Source organism: Desmodus rotundus, chromosome 11, assembly GCF_022682495.2.
Source record: "Desmodus rotundus isolate HL8 chromosome 11, HLdesRot8A.1, whole genome shotgun sequence".
Lineage (NCBI taxonomy): Eukaryota > Metazoa > Chordata > Mammalia > Chiroptera > Phyllostomidae > Desmodus > Desmodus rotundus.
In genome coordinates, this window is record NC_071397.1 from 170,945 (window position 1) to 194,195 (window position 23,251).

A 23,251-nucleotide genomic window follows, 5' to 3' on the forward strand; every position below is an offset into this window, starting at 1 on the left:
CGAAGTTCTCGAGGTTCCCGGGGCAGACATCCCTGCGCCCCCTCCGCTCTGCGTCCCAAGACATTCGCCCCCGCGCGACCCGCCACAGCCCCTCCGCCCACGCGGGTCCTCCGCCGGTGCGTCCCCGTCCTGTGTCCGCTGGGATGGGGGAGAGGGGACCGCGGGCCAGCGTGGGGACGGGCTGGATCTGAGAAGGGCTCTGAACCGAAGGGCTCAGGGTGCAGGGAGGCCGAGCGCAGCCCCGGGCAGGTGCGGCCCCACCCGGACGCGGAGGACACGGACCGGAGCGCCGTCTCGCCCGGGGAAGGGAGCGCGTTCACTCGGTGAACACGTGTGAAGCATTTGCTGGTGTCCGGCTGGGGGACGGGCGTCTCGTGTGCAATACGGGCCACACACTGGTGAGAGGGACACACGCGGCTCCCTGTCCCGGCAGGTGGCCGAGATGCGGTGCAAGCGTCCAGGCTGCGCGGGCACCTGCCCGAGCGCAGCGGGCGGAAGGGACCCGACGCCCGGGGACGAGGAGTCACGGTGGTGAAGCGCCGCAGGCGTCCCAGGATGACGGCTTTCCTGTCATTGCTCACACGTCACTCCTGAATAACCGTTCTGTGACGTCACTAGCAGTAAATATTCTTGCTTTCCTGGATTCCGAGACTCACCATCTCCAATCTCCCTTACGGACAATGCGGACACTGGCCAGATCGTGAGTTCCTCCGACAACCTGCAGGGGGCGCGATTTCTCTTACAAACACTGCTGGTTTCTGCAGGACCAGGGGTCCGCGCCCTGGACTCACTTAAAGGTAAGTATCCTGTTCCTGCTTTAATGCATCATTAATGAACTCACCACCAACAAGATTTTCTCTCGCTCCTCACATCACCTCATTTCTTCAGTTTTTCAAGTGTTATCTACTTTAAGTATTTTTACATAACTAAAGTAATATAATTGTATTATTGTACAACAGCTTATTTACTTAGATGAATCATGAAAAGCAACGTAATGATTACAAGTAACAGAATTTGTTACAGTCAGGGGAAGTAACACACAAACACATATCCTTTATATGTGTATAGAAACAGGAAGTTAAAGACAGAATCCAGGAGAACCAAGATGGCGGCGTATGTACACACACTGCGCCTCCCCGCACAACCAGAACTGACAGAAAATCCAACGGCCAGGAAGTCCGACACCAAGGAAATAAAAAATAAATATTCATCCAGACCAGTAGGAGGGGCGGAGACGGGCACCGGGGCAGAGAGGACTCGCGTGGCCGAGGTGGGACCGAGACTGGCAGAGTGTGGGACGAACGGGTCAGGCAGTCTGACCACTAGCAGACCCTGCGGCCCCACACTCGCGCACAGATAAACCGGACGTACGGCGGGGAGCGAAGCAGACCTCCCAACCCAGGGCTCCAGCGTGGGGAAATAAAGCCTCAGACCTCCCATTGAAAACGCCCGTGGGGGTTGGGGCGGCAGCAGGAGAGACTCCCAACCTCACAGGAGAGGTCGTTGGAGAGACCCACAGGGGCCTAGGGCATGCACAAGCCCACCCACTCGGGAACCAGCACCAGAGGGGCCCAGTTTGGTTGTGGGTAGCGGAGTGAAAGATTGAAATCCGGAGGAGAGTGAGGCGGGCGCCATTGCTGCCTCTCAGCCCCTCCCCCACCTACATCGTCACAGCGCAGCTACCAGCGCTACCCCGCCCCGGGGAACACCTAAGGCTCCGCCCCTTTAAGTAACAGACACGTCAAGACAAAAAAAAAAAAAAGGCCCAAATGACAGAACACTTCAAAGCTCCAGAAAAAATACAACTAAGCGAGGAAGAGATAGCCAACCTATCAGATGCACACTTCAAAACACTGGTTATTAAGACGCTCACAGAATTGGTTGAATTTGGTCAAAAACTAGATGAAAAAATGAAGGCTATGCTAAGAGAAACAAAGGAAAACGTACAGGGAACCAATAGTGATGCGAAGGAAACTGGGACTCAAATCAACGGTGTGGACCAGAAGGAAGAAAGAAACATCCAACCAGAAAAGAATGAAGAAACAAGAACTTGGAAAAATGAGGAAAGGCTTAGGAACCTCCAGGACACCTTGAAACGTTCCAACATCCGAATTATAGGGGTGCCAGAAGGAGAAGAGGAAGAACAAAAAATTGAAAACTTACTTGAACAAATAATGAAGGAGAACTTCCCTAATCTGGCAAAGGAAATAGACTTCCAGGAAGTGCAGGAAGCTCAGAGAGTCCCGGAGAAGCTGGACCCAAGGAGGAACACACCAAGGCACATCATCATTACGCAAGATTAAACGCAAGGACCTACATCCAAGATTACTGTATCCAGCAAAGCTATCATTTAGAATGGAAGGGAAGATAAAGTGCTTCTCAGATAAGGTCAAGTTAAAGAAGTTCATCATCACCAAGCCCTTATTGTATGAAATGTTAAAGGGAGTTACCTAAGAAAAAGAAGATCAAAAATAGGAACAGTAAAAATGACAGCAAACTCACAGTTATTAACGACCACACCTAAAACAAAAACAAGAGCAAACTAGGCAAACAACTAGAACAGGAACAGAATCACAGAGATGGAGATCACATGGAGGGTTGTCAATAGGGAAGTGGGAGGGGGAGAGGGGGGGAAAGGTACAGAGAATAAGTAGCATAGATGATAGGTAGAAAATAGACAGGGGGAGGGTAAGAATACTGTAGGAAATGTAGAGGCCAAAGAACTTATAAGTATGACCCATGGACATGAACTACAGGGGGGGAATGTGGGAGGGAGGGGGGTGGGCAGGATGGAGTGGAGTAGGGGGGGGAAATGGGACAACTGTAATAGCATAATCAATAAATATATTAAAAAAAGAAAATTATTCTGTTAAATTCTATTAGAACCACCTTACTAGGTTCTGTTTCTTTAATGAAATGTTATATATCCTCACCCATTTTTAATGTTTATAATATTTCACAGTGTGAGAAACCATAATTTAACAAATTCTCTTCTACTGAATTTGTTAAAATGTGTAAGATATATTACTATTTAGTAAGATATATACTAGAATTACATTTGTTATTATATAAGTGTTGGATACAATATTTTAAACATACTTCATTTCATACACAGGGAAGCATAACTGGGGGACATTTTTTATGCTTTTCTTTTAATATCATTTATTAATTTGAGAGAGAGAGAGAGTTGTTCTGCTTATGTATTCATTCATTGGTTGCTTCTTGTAGGTTCACTGACTGGAGAATGAACTGACCACCTTGGCATAAAGGCAGGACTCTAACCAACTGAGCTACCAGGCCAGGGCTACCAGGGGAAATTTTGAAAAGTGAGATTTCTGGGTCAGAGGGCATGAGGATGCTGTTTCTGGATGGCTATTCTGGAAATGATCACCGGAGAGTCTGCACCAAAGGACCCTTCCCTGAGCCTTTCAGAGCAGGGACACTGCACCTGCTTGCTCATCAGCCCCAGGGATTCCAGGAGTCCTCCGGATCCCCATACGGGCCCCCAAACTGTGTTGACCTCAAATCTATAGCAGTCAGTCATTTTACCAGCAGATAAGGGGTTTATTCGGAAACCGTAAAAATTGCAATGTAGGACAATCAAGCTGTACAAAAACCATAGGCAAGCTCCACAATTAAAGGAGAGGTACGTTGCCTTACAGGGACAAAGGAGGAAGTTGGGAGGGGTCATTTCAAACGAAAGTGCAGAGGAGAAAAGCATCAGTTCAGGGTGACCCTGGTTTCTCTCTGGCTGAGTTGCTGGGGAGTCGGTTTCTCCTGGGAGCACATGTAGGTACATCTTCATGTTGGGGCCTGTGACAATTTTTCCTGTAATTGACCCCCAGTGGTGCTATGTGACAGCACCCCCACTGACCCCAACTCCACTTTAGTGAGGTTTCCCTTTATGCAATTTCACAGTAATAATTAGTTAGTTGGCTTATTTGCAATCCATGGAAATCAAGGAATATTTATGTGCTCGAAACGAGGTAAGGACCAGAGACGCTCTTCCCATTTTATCCCGTGAAAGCCAGCAGCAGTTACACTGACCCTGCTCTGTGGACCGGTCCTCAAATTTGATCTTATTTTTATGCAAAATACTTGTAGGTTTTCTCAGTGTTTTTTAAAATTTATTTAGTCTTGGTTAGTTTTATCTTGTCTTCCTATTTCTGAAATGTTTTTAGACCTGAGTTACTTAAACATACCTGTTACTCATAACGCCACTTCTTTGAGACGTGAAGTTCTCTCAGTGTGTTTTCCAGTGTACTTATTATGTCATTCGTTGTGTTTAAATCTTTGAACCCTCTGGAACTTACTTTGTGTCTACCGATTGGGTGGTCAGAATTTACTGACGTAACAGTTTCCCAGAAGGCAATGCAGTCTTGATGGCGTCCTCACTGGTTAAGCAGCTCTTGCTGAAAGTGGGTTTGAAAAGGGAGGGCACGGAAGGGCCTAGACGAAAGTTGGGGATCCCCACTACAGTCTGGTGGAACAAAGACACTTTGTCAGGCAGCAGGAGGGCCACGTCCACCCGGCTCGGGGCTCCCAGCTCCTGCAGGGTGGGTCCCTCACCAGCCACAGGAAATCAAGCCACGGAAACCCCCAAGCCACGTCCTTGCTGCAGGCTGTGTGACAGGTGCTAGCGGGGCCCAGAGCAGCCAATCCCGGCGGGGTGGGGCGGGCCTTCCTCCCGCCAGTCTGGAACCCTGGAATAACAGGATGGCTCCGCCCCCTGCCCCGCCCTCTCAGCTTCCTCTGACCGCCCATTGGCTGGCAGGGCCCTGGGATTGCAGCACTGATGGGCGGCTTGCCCCCTCGTGGCTATCCAGGCAGGAACCCCGCCCCACCCCCGCGTCCTCACACCTCCCGAGGGCGGGAAGCTGGGGAGCTGGGAGAGGGCTCTCTGCCGAGGTGGGCAGTGCGGCAGGGGCCCCGGGAGACTGACCGGTAAGTGGGAACCTTGCCATGTGGGACCCTTAGCCCGAGACCTTCAAAGTCCAGCCTAAGAGACCCCAGATGCCCTCATCCTGCGGGGCCACAGATCCCTTCAGCATCGAGGGGCCCGCGTCCGCTAACCGGGAGGACCCCACATCTCCCAACCCCCAACGCTTAGACCTCCCAAACAACCTGAAAACCCCAGTTCCCCTCAGCTCGGGCACCCTACCTGCAGCTCGCTCGGAGAGACCAAGTTTCCCCCAATTCAGAGACCCTGTATGTCATCGTCCTGGAAACTAACTCAACGGCGGGGAACGTGAAGCCCCTCGACGAGAGGCCCCAAATCTCGACCTCAGGTCCCGCCCCCTGCCCCAGGCGCTCCAAGTGTCAGCAGCCCGGAGCAGCAGGCCCGCGTCTCCGCCCGAGAGACGGCGGTCTGCTGGAGGCCGCGCCTGCGTAGCGTGCCGGTGTCTGCAGAACCCGGTGCGAGTCCGAGCCCTCCCCTGAGAAGAGCGCGTTTCCTGGCGCCGCCGCCGGCCCTCCGCCCGAGTGGCCCTCCGACGCCCGGCCACAGCCGCGGAGGCAGCGTGCAGGGGCGGGGAAGGGGGGTACGAGGGCGCCCCCAGCGGGCGGGTTTGCGGCTGCGCTGCCCGGCCTGTCCGGCCCCTCCTCCCACAGCGCCCCGCGTCCCCCTCTCCCGGCGCCCTGCCAACGCGGGAAAGGCGCTCGGCCCTCTCATCGCCTTCTCCTTCCACAGGCGCCTCGGACTCGGGGCTGGGACGCCATGAACCCCGACGGGGGCCCGCAGGAGCGCCCCGAGGGAGAAGCGGGGCGGACGGGGCGGAAGCCTCAGGTGGGCTGTGGGGTCGGCGGGAAGCGGGGGTGTGGGGGGGATGCAGGGCTCCGCAGACGCCCGGCCCTGGGGGTGACCCTCGCTGCGCGTGTGCAGGGCGCTGGTGGGAGAGACGGGGCTCGGTGTGGCAGGGCCGGGTCAAGGAAGCGGGAGAAGGCGCAGAGTGCGGGCGGGCCCCCTGGGACGCAGCCGCTCGGGGACCCGGGACACGACCTAGAGGGCTCGGTGCTTGCGGCACAAGGACCACCGAGGGCCTGCCGGCTCCCTGCACCCGGGGCAGGGCAGGCCCACCGCGCACGCGCGCACCACCGAATTACTGGTGCGTCCACTCCCCTCCCCAGGCTGAAGAAGCTTGGAAAGACGTTTCCCTCTACTCCCGGGAGGAGTGGGTGGAGATGGGTGTCTGGGAGAAAGGCTGGTACCGGAACCTGAAGAGGAACTTCGATGTGCTCCTCAGCCGAGGTAGTGCGCATGCAGGTGCCGGTGACCTGATGGGCTCCGGCTCCGGCTCGGGGGCCCCCTCCCTCCCGCCTGCAGCTCCCTCCAGCTCCCTCCAGTAATGACTGGTAATGACGCCGAAGGGGGATTTGCTCCTTCGGGTCGGAGCAGGGTCAGAGCAGGGCCAGCCGGCACTGACTGGGCAGCGCTCACAGCAACTGGTCGTAGACTCTCCCATCCCGTGGGAGCCAGTCACACGGGCTTCCTGGGGCTCGTTCCTCCTCCAGGCTCTTTGCTTTCAGAACGAAGGTCTTGTCTCTTTGCAGGTCTCAGGGCCCCGCGACCAGCTTTCATGTGCCACCACCGCTGCAGGCCGGCCGCTGAGCTCCAGGAGGAGGACCCTGAGGACTCTGATGAAGAGTGGACTCCCAGGCAGCAAGGTGAGGGGCAGGAGGAACCAGAGCCGCCCTGCCGACACGGACCTGTTTAGGTCAGGCTGCATCTCGGGACTTAACCAGGGAACAGGGTTCGTTTGTCCAGCGAACAAGCAAAATGCCAAACTGTGTTGCACAGTAAGGGGCTATTCGTGTAAACTTTCAAGTGTGCAACATAATCACATGTATTTATAGATACAGTAATAAGCAGTAAATGTATAAGAACATACAAGTGAATAAGAAATAACCAATTCAGAATAGTTGTCATTGCAAGAGAGGGAGGCAGTCTGGCCGGTGAGGAGAGTTCCAACACCCGGCTGCCCACGGCCTGCATGGGGACAGACGGACACGGTATTAACCGTGGTGATTACGGGAGTTTGGGGGAGGCCCCGGGTAGGGAGGGGTTGGTCACTGTATCTTTCCTGCTGTCGGCCCTGGTGCCATTCTGTCCAGCATCACGAGTGCTCGCTTGGTAGGGCCAGTCCACTTCCATGGGTGTGGGGTTGAAACACAGCTGAAGTCAAGGTGCGATCTTTAACCTGGAATTCTCTGCTTCTGTGGTCAGCAGACTGTGGGTGCTGACCGGAGTCTAATGATTAAGGAAGGCCGCGGACGGCCAGTATGTGCCCGGGTGGGAGGGGACCAGAGAAAGCAGACGAGGTGGCCGTGGTGCCGTAGCCCCGACAAGGCCAGTGTGAATGAAGAAAGCAGGACGGAGGAAGGGTTGTGTTAAAGACAGGGAGTTTCTGTGCAGTCACTTTTATTACATTTTTGTCAGGAGAGGCCACTTTATTTCTAATAAATGTGATAGATGCTGTATGAACATAGGATGAAGTGTGGATGGCACTCTGTCTATTTTCTTTATCTTTCTAATGAAATTAGTTGATGGCCCCAACAGAAGCATAGACCTTAATGATTCTAACCATCCTTGGATTGTTCTCGGACTCTTCCCGTTCAGAATTCTGTGTCCTTAATAAGAATCTCCAGATTTTGGAAACATTTACCAACCAAAACACTGATTTCTCATCATCTTTCAGTGAAATCTTCTTGGGTGGCCTTCAGAAGGGAACGGAGTGAACCCCAGAAGGTGAGTATTTCCCAAATCCTGTTGACAAGAAAATTCCTCTCATATACAGGAATGCAGGTAGGAGTAGGAAAATGCAGAAAGTACCCTGGGAACTGCTGCCTTCCTTTCCTGGTCTGTTCAACACATTGTCCGATATTATCATCTTTTTTAAAGATTTTATTTATTGATTTGTTTAGAGAGAGAGGAATGGAGGGAGAAAGAGAGGGAGAGAAACATGAATAAGTTGCCTCTCGCACGCCCCCAGTTGGGGGACCCGGTCCACAACCCAGGCGTGTGCCCTGACGGGGAATGGAACTGGTGACCTTTCAGTCTGCAGGCAACGCTCGATCCACTGAGCCACACCAGCCAGGGCTCATCATCATCTTAACAGTTAATAACTACAGCAACAAGAGTAACTGCCAGTTGTTTCATTCTCACAATGTTTCAGACTTTAAGAATTCTACGTGAATAAATTCACTTAAACATTACAACAACCTGATGAGGTGCACACTATAACTATCACCATTTACGATGAGGAAAGTGAGCTTTCAGAGATACAGAAATGTTTGACTATATGTCTAAGATCACAGTGTCAGGGGTGGTGCAATCTAACCCATAGTGTCTTCTCTAAACCACTTACACACTCATTACAACTTTCATGGTTTTGCCCTGGCCAGCGTGACTCGGTTGGGTGTCATCCTGCAAAGCGAAAGATCGCCGGTTTGATTCCCGGTCAGGGCGCATTCCTGGGTTGTGGGCCAGGTTCCCGGTTGGGGGGCATGTGAGAGGCAAGTGATCAATGTTTCTCTCTCACATTGATGTTTCTCTCCCTCTCTCCCTCCCTTCCGCTCGCTAAAGAAAATAAACAAAATCTTTTAAAAATTAGAAAAATAAACTGTCATAGTTTTCTAAAGTTTGCATTGTTTTATCGATATGTCATTACATCATTCGTCTGACTGATGGTTTCAGCCGAAGTTCTTCTCTGCTGTGCTCCCGTGAGAGGTGCACTGAGACCCTCTGACTGAGGAAGGCATGCAGTGTAGGCAGTTTGCACAGTGGATGGTCCCAGATGGAGAAGAATGTAGAATGTCCAGGATCACAGCCTCCCGCTTTAATCAAAGAGCATCTCTAACCCCTGAGGAGCTTCAGGTTTGAGGATTGGGAAAGAACAAATAATAAAATGACTTAAGGAATTCATATAGGTTACACACTCTTCAACAGAAACTCGTCTGTCTGGAACTGATTTCAAATGCCGTTTCCTGTAAGGTGACGTAACAGCTTCTTTCTCTGAGTTCCAGTGAGGTCACTCTCATCCTGTTTAGAATCATTTCTTCAGCCTGCCTACCTCTGCGTTGTGAGCTCTTTGAGAGGCTGGTCCATACCCAAATCTTCTCAGAGGTCACAGGCCCAGGTCAGGGCCCCTGAGGGCCTCCAAATGTTTGCTGAATGAATGAATTCACAATTATAAATTAAACTAGAAGATGATCAATGAACACGGAAGGTAATTTCTATGAGATTTGAAATATGGAGAGAGCTGAGGGGTAAATTGATGGCAGGACTGTAACCTCACATTCACGCTGTATCATACAATTCAGAGAACACTTTGGTGAGCATTATTTAATTGCACGTTCACTATAACGTTGAAAGTTAGCATGTTATAGATCATGAGGCTGGAGACAACTAGCTACTGATACAGCCTTATTGAAACAGAATTGGTGGGAACCAACTAATCTAAGCACAAATATTCTTTCCAAGGTATTGCAAATTTTATCACCATTTTATTTACTGTCTAGATATGTTTCTGCCAACTATTTCTTTATTCTCTTCCCAATATCCTCCACTCTCAATATTACAGAGACAGTTGAAAGAAAGGAGTCATAAGGCATGAGTTCTAATCTTGGATTCACTACTCACATTGGCCCTATCCCCTCTAATATTCATACTCCCTAGGTATTTCTAAGGGTTGAAGTTTTAAAGACGTGCATGTAAAATGTATCATAGGCCTTAAAAAATTAAATACATGTTACCTTTGTAATATGTGACTCTTACACTGAAGGCAACATCCAGGGTGCCATTAAGCAATGAATACAGTTTGAAGGAATTGTCAGGAACAGCAAATTTGATGACTGCAAGTGACTCAGAGCAGGCCCAGAATCCAGCGTCCCCTCCTGGAGAAGCGTGTGCCTTTGGACAGCACACTAGACGACAATCGGGTAAGAGAACATAATTTGGAAACGTTAGTTCCTCTCAGTCCTACAGAAGGGCTGATAACTATGGCCTGGGTCTGTTGGGCGGACTTTGGATGGGCCTGGATTTAAGCTCGGCTGAGCTGAGGCTGAAGTTAGCACTGGAGCTGTGGGCAAATCCTATAAATTCTCTGAGCTCCTGAATGCTAATGTGTAAAGTGAAGAGAAGGAGACATCGCTCGTGTATTGTTTGAAAGGTTAAGTTACATTTAAAACAAGTGACACGTGCAAGTTGTCCAACAAATGCATCTGTGATCATAGCAGCCACACTTTATTGGTGTTGGGTGCCCAGGCCTTTGCTCGAGGCCTAACGCATAATGTGCACTCCATGAATACTTTATGAATGGTTACAGGTTGGCAAGTTACACCTGGTAATGGGAAGATCTAGAAACTAAAACTGAAGCAGCCATCTGTAGTTAGTGTGGAGTCTTAGTCTTCTGAACCAATAGTTAACAGTAAAATACCAGAATATGCAAAAGGACGGGTAATAATTTGATGGGAGGAGATTGTGTTAATTGACAAAATGGGAACTAACACTCCAGACCCCAGCAACCTCGCTCACCTGCTCTTCTCCAACTCAGCACTCAGGATAAAGGAGATTGACGTGGAGATGTACAGCCTACGAGAAAGAAAGGGCCATGTGTACCAAGAGATCAGCGAGCCCCAGGATGATGACTACCTCTGTAAGTGACTCACTAAGAAGCATGTTATGATATAACAATTTCATCTAGTCCTTTGGTCCCCAAATCATTCCCTCCCTCTAGTGACCTGGAGTACAGCATTGAGTCTCAGTGATGTCAGTGCTGGACGCCCTCTGAAACTCTTTGTGTCCAGGAACACGCGCTGTACCTTCCCTAACCCCTGTTGCTCTCGCCTCCAGATTGTGAGAAGTGTCAGAACTTCTTCATCAACAGCTGTGCTGTGCATGGGCCCCCTACATTTGTAAAGGACAGTGCAGTGGACAAGGGGCATCCCAACCACTCGGCCCTCACCCTGCCCCCTGGGTTGAGAATCGGGCCATCGGGCATCCCTGAGGCTGGGCTTGGAGTGTGGAATGAGGCAGCTGATTTGCCAGTGGGTCTGCACTTTGGCCCTTATGAAGGACACATCACAGAAGATGAAGAGGCAGCCAAGAGCAGATACTCCTGGCTGGTGAGGAATATTTGCCTCTTCCACTGTCCTCTGGCTTCCCACATTCCTTCTGAGGCCTGGAGGGGCCTCACCTCCTACATGCTAGACATGGAGGGACAACATGGTTGGCTGTGTGTACTGACGGGACTTCACATGAACACAGAGCTCCTGTTTAAGGATCAGAGCGTAAGTGGGAGCAAAGTGGTACAGACACAAAGGAGTGCCTCCTCCCTTGTGGGGCTCCTGCTCTGATTGGACAGACAGACTCGGATGTGTAGATGATGAGGAAGGAAAATATCGTGTGGTCACAACTGGCAGTGGAATCCCTATGCAAGCTGAAAGAGCTTTGATGACAGTGGAGTAAGATAATTTCTCTATTGCCTCCCCACAAAAAAAATAAAAGGTCTTTAACTTCTTTTCTGAAATGCAGATCGCCAGGGGGAGAAACTGCTATGAGTATGTGGATGGAAAGGACAAGTCCTGGGCCAACTGGATGAGGTGAGGTCAACAGGTCTCTGGGTGCCAGAGGGGACTCTCATCCCCCACAAGCCCATATGTCTCTCCTTCTCATCATGCCTCGCTCAGCGGTCTCCCTTAATCCCTTTTCCTCTTTTTCTCCATACAGTGTTCTTTCATTTCAGGGGACACTTAGGAAAAAAGTAGCGCATATGTCCTCAAAATGTAACCATCTCTGCTAGACACAATCGGGGCACTGGAAAGGACCTTGAACAGCCTAGATTCACCAGGGGCACTGGATTATACTTTAATTTATCAAATGAGCATTAATTAAGCACTCACTATATTCCAGGTTAGACGAAGGAATACATTACTTGAACAGGTCACACAACCCATGTCCTTATGGAGGACTTCTTGCAAACAGACATAAAACAATGGCTTTTAGAAACATTTAAGTAAACATTTAATAATTTCCAAGAAGTGCACAGTGTCAGGATAGCACAAACCAAGGACGGCCTAAACCTGGGGGGCAGCAAACCCTCCCAGCCTCACTTCTAACTAGAGCTGGGCTCTGAGGCCTGCAGAGGAGTGGTCACGGGCCCCTTTCCTGAGAGGGGCTCTCTCTTATCATGGATAACAGAATGGGAACCAACTACTATTGTTCTGTTTTATTTTACTAAGACAAAAAGACCTCCAATTTTCTACGGTAACCTTGGGGAGGCAAGTGAACGGTACCCTAAATAAAGTGTAGGGGGGTTGGAGAAAGGCCTCTCAAGAGAAAACAGACGTGGGCTGAGTACTGAATAATTAGTGAGCTAATTTAGAAGCAGGCCCTAGATCAAGCACCAGGTTCTGTGGTGTGAGACAACTTGATTTAGAGTTTGGAGAAGCCAGAGATCATTGGATATTATGGCCAGTCAGGGTGGAGGTTAAGTCTGGAACTGGGTTTTACAAAATGGTATTAGGCAGCATTAGCACTGCGAGCAGGACTTGGAGGTAGGAGTTCACATGACACGCTGACAGACGCTCAGATGCTGAACAGAAGGTCCCCGGGAGCAGTAGGGGCTGTGAGCGACACCAGAGCCTGAGGGCCGCAAGAGTCAGTGAGGAGCTGGACATGGACTTTGCTTTGCTGGAGGGGACGGTGCAGTGTGGCAGGTGGTCCGGGAAGGGCTTTTCGGGTAGTGGGAACGCATCGCTGTGCTTTTCTTTCCCTTCATCTACCTCAATCCCAGGTTTGTGAACTGCGCCCGGGATGATGAAGAGCAGAACCTGGTGGCCTTTCAATACCACAGGCAGATTTTCTACCGAACCTGCCGGGTCGTCAGGCCGGGCTGTGAGCTGCTGGTCTGGTACGGGGACGAGTATGGCCAGGAGCTGGGCAGCAAGTGGGGCAGCAAGTGGAAGAGAGAGCTCGTGGCCAGGAGAGGTGGGCACCACTGTTCTTCAAAACAGAAAGAGAAGAGAGAATTCTCCATAGAAATATTCATGATCCAACTCCTAAGAGTAAAATCCACTCTAAAGTCAGTAAAGTTTCAAATCAGATGCTTCAGAAATTCACAATTCATATGCCTTTGACTCTTAGGCAAAATGTTTATGTTTTTTCTTTTTAAAATATTTCATGCCCAAAATACACAAACACATATAGTGCTGAAAGGCTGAGAGGCGAAAAAAAGAAAAAAAGTTTTCAAGCACTAACCAGCTCTCACCAAAGCAGTTTTTCTGACACTTTTATAGCTGTTTCTTATTAATTTTCCTCCATACTTCTAAATAAAACCTTTTCTATAGGCATTGATTATTTTTGAAAGATCGCCCTGGCTGGTGTTGCTCAGTGGATTGAGTGCTGGACTGCGAACCAACGGGTCACCGGCACATGCCTGGGTTTCGGGCCAGGTCCCCAGTAGGGGCACGCGAGAGGCAACCACACACTGATGTTTCTCTCCCTCTCTTTTCACCTCCCTCCCCCTCTCTGAAATAAATAAATAAATAAATAAAACCTATTTTTTAAATGATTTACTTTTACAGCGAGTGGAAAGGAGGGAGACAAACATCAATGTGCAAGGGAAACATTACTCAGTGGTTTCTCACACACCCCCAACTGGCTCACAACCCTGGCATTTGTCCGGACTGGGAATCGAACTTGTAGCCTTTCAGTTTGTGGGACAACACCCAACCCACCGAGCCACACCCTTCGGGTGGGGCACGTTTGTTCGTCATTTCAGTGAATTGTCAGGTGAGATCCTACTCTGGCGTACAGGGTCCTGGGGCCAGGAAGTACAGATTAACATGAGGACGAGAATCACTGCTCTGGAGGGGCTGACGGTGGAGGAGGGAAGCCCAGGCACAGGTGCTTGCATGTATATAACACTGCACAGCGGTTAGTGCTTTGGAGAAAACTCATCCAGGACGAGAGCCTAGGGATCAGTGTGAGAGGAGGTGCGGTGTGGCAGGTGGTCCGGGAAGGGCTCTCTCGGGAGATAACATTTACAACAATACCTGCGGGCAAAGGGTCCCAGGCAGAGGGAGCAGCTAGTGCAGGGAAGAAAAGAGGTGGATGTTGAATTGGCTGAGGGTCACTCGGGTCTTGTCACAGCACAGAGGGTAGGAATGGAGATCAGATTTTAAAAGATTTTACTTATTTATTTTTAGAGGGGAAGAGGAAGAAAGAGAGGAAAACATCAATGTGTGGTTGCCTCTCGCACGCTCCCTACTGAGGACCTGGCCCACAACCTAGGCATGTGCCCTGACTGGGAATCAAACTTGCGACTCTTTGCTTCGCAGGCTGGCACTCAACCCACTGAGCCACACAAGCAAGGGTAGGAAAGATATTTTATTTTACTGTTTAGGAAAACAGAGAAGCAATTCCTGGTTGGGGCCTGTGGTTTGCTCTTTAACACGACTTGGAAGATGCCTATAGAAGGGAAAGGTCACTGCAGTCCCATCCGCACAGGGAGTGAAATGGCCTCTCGTGCTCCTCGAAAGCCCCTAGTTTGGGCAATATTAGAATAGACCCTTGATGGGGGCTTTCTGGATTTCTGAAGAAGGTGCACTGCATAAAAATAAAAAGGAAAGTAGGCTGCGAGTGGACACTTTGTGGGAGACAGAACTTGCGTTGTCACCACAGTGAGAAAGACTCATGGGGCAGGTCTCACCAGCAGCCAAGTCGTGCAGCCCAGGCATTCTCGTCAACATCTGCCCTGACCAAACCTTTCTCTTTCAGCGGAACCACAGCCAGAGGTGCACCCATGTCCCTCCTGCTCTTTGGCCTTCTCCAGTCAGAAGTTCCTCAGCCAACACGTGAAACGCAGCCACCCCTCTCAGAATCTGTCAGGAACATCTGCAAGAAAACACCTCCAAGCAGAGGAACCCTGCCCAGAGGATCAGAATCAGCAGCAGCAACAAACTAGTACTCACAGCTGGAATGATAAAGCTGAAGGTCAAGGAGTCAAAGAAAGGTCCAAACCTTTGCTTAAAAGGATCAGTCAGAGGAGAATCTCAAGACCCCTTTTCCAACCTTCCAAAGAACAAATGAGCTCCAGTGAGCATGAGAGAGTGATGGAAGAAGAGCCCCGAAGAGGCCAGATAGAGAGACCAGAGGACACAGGCAAGTTGTTTGTGAAAGTAGGAATGTCAGGAACTGTAACCATCGAGCATGGAGGGTGTTCACAAAGCTTCAGTGATGGGTCACATCTCATCACACACCAGAGGACACACTCAGGGGAGAAGCCCCATGTTTGCAGGGAGTGTGGGCGAGGATTTACACGCAAGTCAGTTCTCATCACACACCACAGGATACACTCAGGGGAGAAGCCCCATGTTTGCAGGGAGTGTGGGCGAGGCTTTACACACAAGTCACATCTCATCAGACACCAGAGGACACACTCAGGGGAGAAGCCCCATGTTTGCAGGGAGTGTGGGCGAGGCTTTACACGGCAGCCACATCTCATCATACACCAGAGGACACACTCAGGGGAGAAGCCCTATGTTTGCAGGGAGTGTGGGCAAGGCTTTACATGCAAGTCAAATCTCATCGCACACCAGAGGGCACACTCAGGGGAGAAGCCCTATGTTTGCAGGGAGTGTGGGCGAGGCTTTACATGCAAGTCACATCTCATCAGACATCAGAGGACACACTCAGGGGAGAAGCCCTATGTTTGCAGGGAGTGTGGGCGAGGCTTTACATGCAAGTCACATCTCATCACACACCAGAGGACACACTCAGGGGAGAAGCCCTATGTTTGCAAAGAGTGTGGGCGAGGATTTACACGCAAGTCAGTTCTCATCACACACCACAGGACACACTCAGGGGAGAAGCCCTATGTTTGCAGGGAGTGTGGGAGAGGCTTTACACAGCAGTCACATCTCATCACACACCAGAGGTCACACTCTGGGGAGAAGCCCTATGTTTGTAGGGAGTGTGGGCGAGGCTTTACACGCAAGTCACATCTCATCAGACACCAGAGGACACACTCAGGGGAGAAGCCCTATGTTTGTAGGGAGTGTGGGCAAGGCTTTACCTGGAAGTCAGTTCTCATCACACACCACAGGACACACTCAGGGGAGAAGCCCTATGTTTGCAGGGAGTGTGGGCGAGGATTTACACAGCAGTCACGTCTCATCACACACCAGAGGACACACAGCGGAGAAGCCCTATGTTTGCAAGTGGACTGAGTAAGTCATTAGCATTAAGTCTCGTATCAACAGCCATAGGAAGTCTAGGGCCCCGTACTCTCCCCAAGATTGTAATTAGTACAGAAGTAACTGGTTAAACAAACCCTCAGTTTCATTACAAGAGACGAGATGGACAAACAGTTCCATAGTGTTACGGGGATGTCAGCACCATTTTCCATGGTTTTTTGACATCTTATTCTAAAAAGTTTTGTCCCCATACAAATATGAAGCCCACATCCCTCATTCCACACACACCCCCATCACTGAAAGCAGAGTTCCAGAAGAGCCACAAAGAGCTCATTCTCTCAGCCACAGAAATTCAACTCCTACAAATGCATAAGTCTTTAGTCAGTCTACTTTGGTTACTGCCCAGAGAGGGATTTGACTTATCAGGAAGGGAATTCCGCGGATTCCTGGGCAGTGGGGCCTTTTCTCCTAATAGGCTCCCCACCCTCCTCCCTTGGCTTCTCATGGCTCTTCTCCTGGTTTCCTACAACCTCCGGGCCTCAGAGGTGAACGGCAGGGAGGGACGTATGCCTGTGCATGGACTGAGCCTGGCTCAGTCTGGGCACCTGGTCTTCCTCAGTCTCCTGGCTGCCCCTTCAGGGTCAGCGTTTCCTGGTGCACAGCATACAGATTCCATGTCAGTCTGTAGTGGGTGTGAGTCTCAGCTCTGTCTCCTCCAGCTGTGTGATGTAAGGCAAGATTCTCAACTTCTCTGTGCCTGCTTCCTAGTCTGTACAGTGGAAATGGGAACTCCAGCCTTTCGGGTTGACATTCAAAGTGAGTCAGCACAGAGGATCGCTGAGATCACAAGTCCTGCTGAACAGCCTTCAGTGCCCATGGGTCCCGAGTCTTTAGTGCTGGACAGAGGAAGATAAGGACAGGGTAGGGGTCTGTAGCGAAATTCAGACTTTGAGCAGACCCCACTGCTTTCCCCACCTAGACTCAGCGGCCCTGAGGTGGGGGATGCGCTTCCCTCTACGTCACCACCCTCCCACTGAGCCCGCGCACCCTCAGAGCCTCCTCAACACAGGCAGGTGCTACTGAGAGTGACCTGTGAAGCAAGACCCTTGCCCACCCCTTGCTGAGGACTGACCCTGGGAACAGTATGTCCCTGCACTGGTGTGTTAGGTGGGATAGACGGTAAGCCAGGGCAGGGAGGCCGAGGAAGACATGTCTCCCACTAACTCAGCAGTCCTGAGCCTGGTCCAGTTCTATTGCCAGATGTTCCAGCATCACAAGAAACACCGCGCCAACACATTGAGATTCTAGGTATCGTTTCCACTATCTGGCAAAGGCTTTCAAACTATTCATCCCAAGGCCTAGAAGATGGGAGGGCGTCCACAGCGCTCAAGGGAAGGACCCAGAAAACAAACTTGGCTAATCGCTTTCCTCTGGCCACTATCTGCTTTACGAGAGGGTCCCCAGTGCTTACAGAAAGAGCCCTTAGGTAACTGGGTAACTGCCTCAACTTTAACTCTCATGTATCTGCTTTACAAGATGACCAACGGGGGTCTGAAGCGAGATAAGGATTCATGCTAACAGACCCCCCACACACATACCTAGGTGTGGGTAGGCACGGCCCCTGTGGAGGCTGGCCCCGCTTTTACCCACCAGTCAATATGTGATTTCTTTTCCCTCATCCCACCAAATACATGAGTCCTCAGGACGAGGGACCTGGTGCTCTTGCCTTTCACCCCCACCTCGGCAAGGCCTGTCCTTGTCCATGCGAGCGTATCACAAATACACCCTGCTTGCACGCTAGTACACTTGCTGATCTGTGATCCTTTACTGCATCGACAAGAAGAACCGAGTTTCTCCTGTGGCAGGTGCACCCCATCTGCGTATGGCGTTCATGAAGCCCACAACACGGCAGTTTCTGTGATGCACTTTCCTCGTACCCGGGCCCCACAGGGCTTCATGCACCACTGACACCATCTCGAAATTAGTACTTACTGCATCTTTAAGCTTTTGTGAAGTGAAGTCTGATGGGATGATGGACATGCACAATGGTGGTCATTCCTGGCCACCCATTCCCAGATGATGTCCACAATGGCCCAAGAGCACAAAATTCCCGTGGACCCAATGGCTGGGAGTCCAGCAAGACTCAGGGTGAGAACGGTACACATCCCCATCTGCACAATCATAGCGAGGGTGCTAACAGCTCCCAGAGGTCACACTTTTCTTAGAACCAGAGCCAAGTTCAATACAGAGATGGCGAACAATCGGTGAGGACCCCATCACACCCTCTCCTGCATGAGGGAGACCTAAGCACGACCCACCCTGTTCCTGCTGGAGTGGGTTCCCCAAAGGAGGACACCCAAGTCCCATGACCTGGACGATGACCTTTCTGTCCTCCCAGAGCCAGGCTTGTGAATGAAGAGTGTCTGCATGAACTGTATGGATTCTAGTAATAAATATCCACTATTTTCTCTTTTATGCTTTTTTAAAGGAAGGTGTGTGTCTTGGGTTTTGCTTCCCTTCCCTGTTTCTCCCCCCACCAGCACAGCCCAGAGAGAACACCATAAACTCAATATTCTGTGGCTTTCGGCATGGGCGTGGGAGAGGGGCAGAGTCCTGGTGTGACGCTGCCAGAGGGGCCACACTGACATACAGTGGGGAGGGGACCACAAACTGCCAGGTGATGGTCACCATGACCCCAGACCAGGACAGACCCTGGAGCTCTCCCAGAAGGCTTAGCGATCCCAGATGAGTAGAGAGAGGTCTGTTCCCTCTCCCTCCCCTTCAGCAGCAAACCACATTCCTAGTGTAGCTGCCAGCCTCCAAGGTGTCCCCCAAATCCACATGCTGTCACCCCTGCCCTTGTACAGCCCCTCCTTCACACAACCGAGCTGATCTGTGCTGTGAAAATGGTGTGTGGCTCTCAAAGCTAAGTCATAACAGGCCCTTCTGTTTCCGCCTTGCTCCTGTAGTTCACACGGTCTCAGACCACCTTGTGCAGGGAGCTGGGTGTTTACACTCCCCTCCCGTCCACCCATCAGTGTGGCAGCCACCATCCTTGTTTGGAAGAGAAGGCTCCAAGGAGTGAGTGCAGCCGGACATCTGCTGGATTCTGCGTCTCTTGCCCTTGATGGGCAGCTGAAGTCACTGTCCTGTCCCTATAACACCTGGGGTGCCTCCAAGGCCACTCCAGCTGCACCCACTGGCTTCCCAACTCCTCCACCTGACATTGTGATGGACCTGGATGGGGCAGGTCAAGAATCCTTGGGCAAAAAGGAATCAGTGGCTGAGGCGACAAGATGGCACGGCCACCCGCCTCCATCACACACTTGACTCTTCACTACAGTGGCCACCGCAGCTATGGCCAGTCCCACCTGGTTTATGTTCTGATTGTCTGCCACTCAGGTAAGGGGTATGTGGGCTGGCTTGGGGACTGTAGCTGGGCTGTTGACGGGGTTACTCGCCAGAATGGTCAGCCACGAACACAGGCCAGCTCACTGCCTTCCTAGCTGGGGTCAGGTAGGCCTTTCTGAAATTCGCAGACTTGTCTTGACACCTAGACCCTTCCCCGCCTGTCGCTGGTCTGGCCCCTGGTCTGCCCCGGTCCTAACTGCCCTGGGAAGTCCCTGACCCAGCCTCTGAGAGCCGCCCCTGGGGACGTATGTCACCCACAGATGCTGTCTTCAAATGTCAGACTTCTTAAAAGTTACTAAAGAAAGCTTTTTTTTAATGATTTTTTTACAGTAAGAGATTGTTAATCTCATCACCTGGAGAAAACTAACATTTTGGAGTTTGCATTTTAAGATCTTCTTTTGCAGACTCCCGTACTTGATGGGACGTTACTGTTTCCTTCTGATGATGTGCAGTTACTGTTTTAAAAGAGTGAGTTTGGGAAACACAGAAAATCAAACCACCCCGATTCCATAATCCAGAGGCACACAGCACAGCGAGTGAGTGCTCCCTGTGCACGCACACGGGCACACCGCAGCTTTCCCCGTCTGACTCCCCGTCTGAACTTGCCCCGGGGCTGCCTCACTGCAGGGCCCCCTCACAACCATGATGCTTTCACAACTAAGCAGCAGCACCATTGGGCTGACCCACAACAGTGCTGCTTCATGATTCACCTGGAACAATACTGAGCTTCCTAACGGCCTTGCTGCACTCACAGCCATTAGTATCAAAATGGAGCTATTCGCACTACATAAAGTTTCCTTCTTCCCCACACCCCAACTCCGGAACTCCTGCTGCCATTGAATTGGAGCCAGTGACCATCACTTCACAGATGCCAGACGCCACAGACAGACTCGGGACCTGGACACAGGCCCTGGAGTACAGAACCTGGACCGCGGAGCAGACCCAGAACCAAAAGCTGAACCCCACACCCCGGCCCCAATCCCAAACTGTCCCCACAACCCAGGTCAGACCATGGACCTTGAATGCCAGACACTCGACACCAGAGACTGACAGAGAACCCTGGACACCAGGTTCCATCAGACCCTAGAGCAAGAGCTGCACCAACACCACCAACAAATGCCAATCCAGGACATGAAGCCACACCATAAGAGACTCCAGATCCCAGACACACAGACACAGGAGACAGAACCCAGATGTGTAACCAGGACCCCACAGCCAGACTCCAGAGCTGGAGCTGGACAATGGAGCCCAGCTGCCAGATGCAGGAGCAGAACCGAGTCCTCACAATGTAAACAGAGCCAGGAGCCCATAAAGAACATTCCTGACTCTTTAAGTCTGAGCAGCTCGCCTCAGAAACACTTTTTCATGCCAATGTCAGTGTACAAGAGAGGAAAATAACTCTCGGCAATACTAAATTATACCAAACCCTGCAGAAATAGACCAAAAAGGCTGACAGAGCAAAAAATAATATTAATGCTTACTTTCGCCAGGAGATGCCCATGATCTCTCAGAGGCTGCACTTTCCAGAAGTTACTGTCACAGCCATGCTTGTCACACGGCCAGCTCACAAAACCTGTGGGGAATTAAAACATTATTTTTGCCATACCTTCTAAGAGCTGGGATAACAATCAAATTAACATAATCTAATTAACGGGAGGTATTCAAGGTCAAACACATGGGCAAGGGGAATTCATATTCAAATGAATACCAAACATAAGGAGGTGATATTGGGTATACAGGGTATTTTGGAGAATGGAAGAACAGAGTCTTAGATTTCAAAGGTAAATGGGGAACATGCAGGCAATTTAGAAAAAAAGCCAGCATACCTGGCAGGTTAATTTCTGTCGGGCAATTCCCAAAACTTTACGACACAGGGAGTATTGTAAGAGGGTCAACAGGCTCTTGCTAGGAGTATCACTGTCTGAAGCTGAGGTGATGGTGCTGACGCTCTCTTCCTAAACCAAACTGTGGCAACCAAACCTCTTAGGAAGAAATGAGATGACAATCCTACGTAATTTCTCAGTCTTCCCTTTCTTAACAGCCAGTTTAAAATCAACATGCCAAGTGCAAAATGTTGTCCATTCATTGCAACCTTTGAAACTTCAAATAGAAGTTGTATATCCACAAGCTACATTAGTACATTGTTCCCTATTTCACTGACATAATCGTTCAGTTTTGAGAATAAGTTACTTAAATTGTTAAATCTTCCTTAAGTAAATGGTGACATACATGTACTCCCCAAATTCACCTCATATTAAACACCTGACTGCTTGCTTATGTGGTGGGGAAACCACCTTTCCTGTGACCTCAGGAATCTTTGGGCTGGTCTAATAATCCAACAGGTATGACACAGATTAGCCAATGAAAATGGCCAAATGTAAGACATGCATAGGCGGGACAACCTCACTCAGAGGAGAGAGTCAGAAACCCCACACGCATAAGAGCATAAATGAGACGGCGATGATGTGAGGTGCTGTGGTTATTTTCTACGATAAAAATATCTCCTTACATATGTGGGAAAATATTTGTGATAAATAAAAGGTGTTGGAACAACTGAATGGGAAAAATATTGAGCCCCCTACATGACATCTTTCACCCAAATCAATTCTGTAATTGATTTTAATAGCTACTCACAACTAACACAAAACAGTGAGAGCTATCTAAAACATACCAAGAGATCTAAAGTGAAAGAATGGGAAAAATATGCTACACGAACATTAACCAAATGAAAATGATATAACCTATAGTAGACTTGAACATAAAAAAAAAAAGAACACTACTACAAATAAAGAGGAGTACTTCATATCAGTAAGTTCAATTCACCATATAGTTCCAAATTTTTATTCACTTAATAACATAAATTCAAAGTTATATAGAACAGAGCTGCATGGAAAAATACACAAATTAATATTCATAATAGGAGATTTAATAAACCTCTATAATTCAGGTTCTGTTTCAGAACCAATACAGCCCACAAAAATTGGTAAAAACATAAAAAAGATAACATGAGAAGCAAATTGCATTCAATGTGCATAAGTACTTCACTACACCCCCAAAATGCAAATATGCCACAGATGCTTTCCAAGCACCCTGGGAACTTTTTTTAAAACTGACCATAGAGTGATATAAAGCAAGTTCCAACGAACTTCAAAGGACTGACATTTATTTAGAAATATATATATTTCTTGCTTTCACTGTCATTAATCAAGAAATCAGTAACACAGATATCTAGAAAGTACTTATATTTATAAATCATGAAATAGACTTCTAAATAACCATCCCAAAATAAATCATAATTGGAGTTAGAAAATAATTTGTGTGTGATGATACTAAAAGCACTTCTTACCAAGGCCAGATCACTCAGGTTCCAAAGATGATCCAGCTTCAAGATCAGTGGTTTTCACCTGAGGTTGACTTTCCCCCCAAGGGGACATTTGGCACATTGTGTGGACACCTTTCAGACTGTCCTGAGGGTGGGGTTAAGGTGGGAGTTACTGGCATGCACTGAACAGAGGTAAGGACTGCGAATAAGCACCTACAATGCAGAGAAAAATCTCCCAACAGAAAGAATTATCCGTAGCCATGAGAAACCCTCCTCAATATGGAGCAGGATAAAGAGTCCATTAGAATACAAACAGCATGTGAC

The 23,251-nt window shown here is 49.7% G+C and overlaps 1 protein-coding gene across 1 annotated transcript; it reads left to right on the plus strand.

Annotated features, from left to right (window-relative positions):
• The first annotated feature begins 6,161 nt into the window (after positions 1 to 6,161).
• Positions 6,162 to 14,865, plus strand: LOC112303918 (histone-lysine N-methyltransferase PRDM9-like). The gene is made up of 10 exons (XM_053914292.1): positions 6,162 to 6,247; positions 6,550 to 6,663; positions 7,695 to 7,744; positions 9,780 to 9,936; positions 10,512 to 10,652; positions 10,850 to 11,121; positions 11,531 to 11,598; positions 12,792 to 12,985; positions 14,206 to 14,372; positions 14,777 to 14,865. The coding sequence occupies exons 1-9, from the start codon at positions 6,181 to 6,183 to the stop codon at positions 14,268 to 14,270; spliced, it is 1,128 nt and encodes a 375-aa protein (XP_053770267.1). The 5' UTR covers positions 6,162 to 6,180; the 3' UTR covers positions 14,271 to 14,372; positions 14,777 to 14,865.
• The last annotated feature ends 8,386 nt before the right edge of the window (positions 14,866 to 23,251 follow it).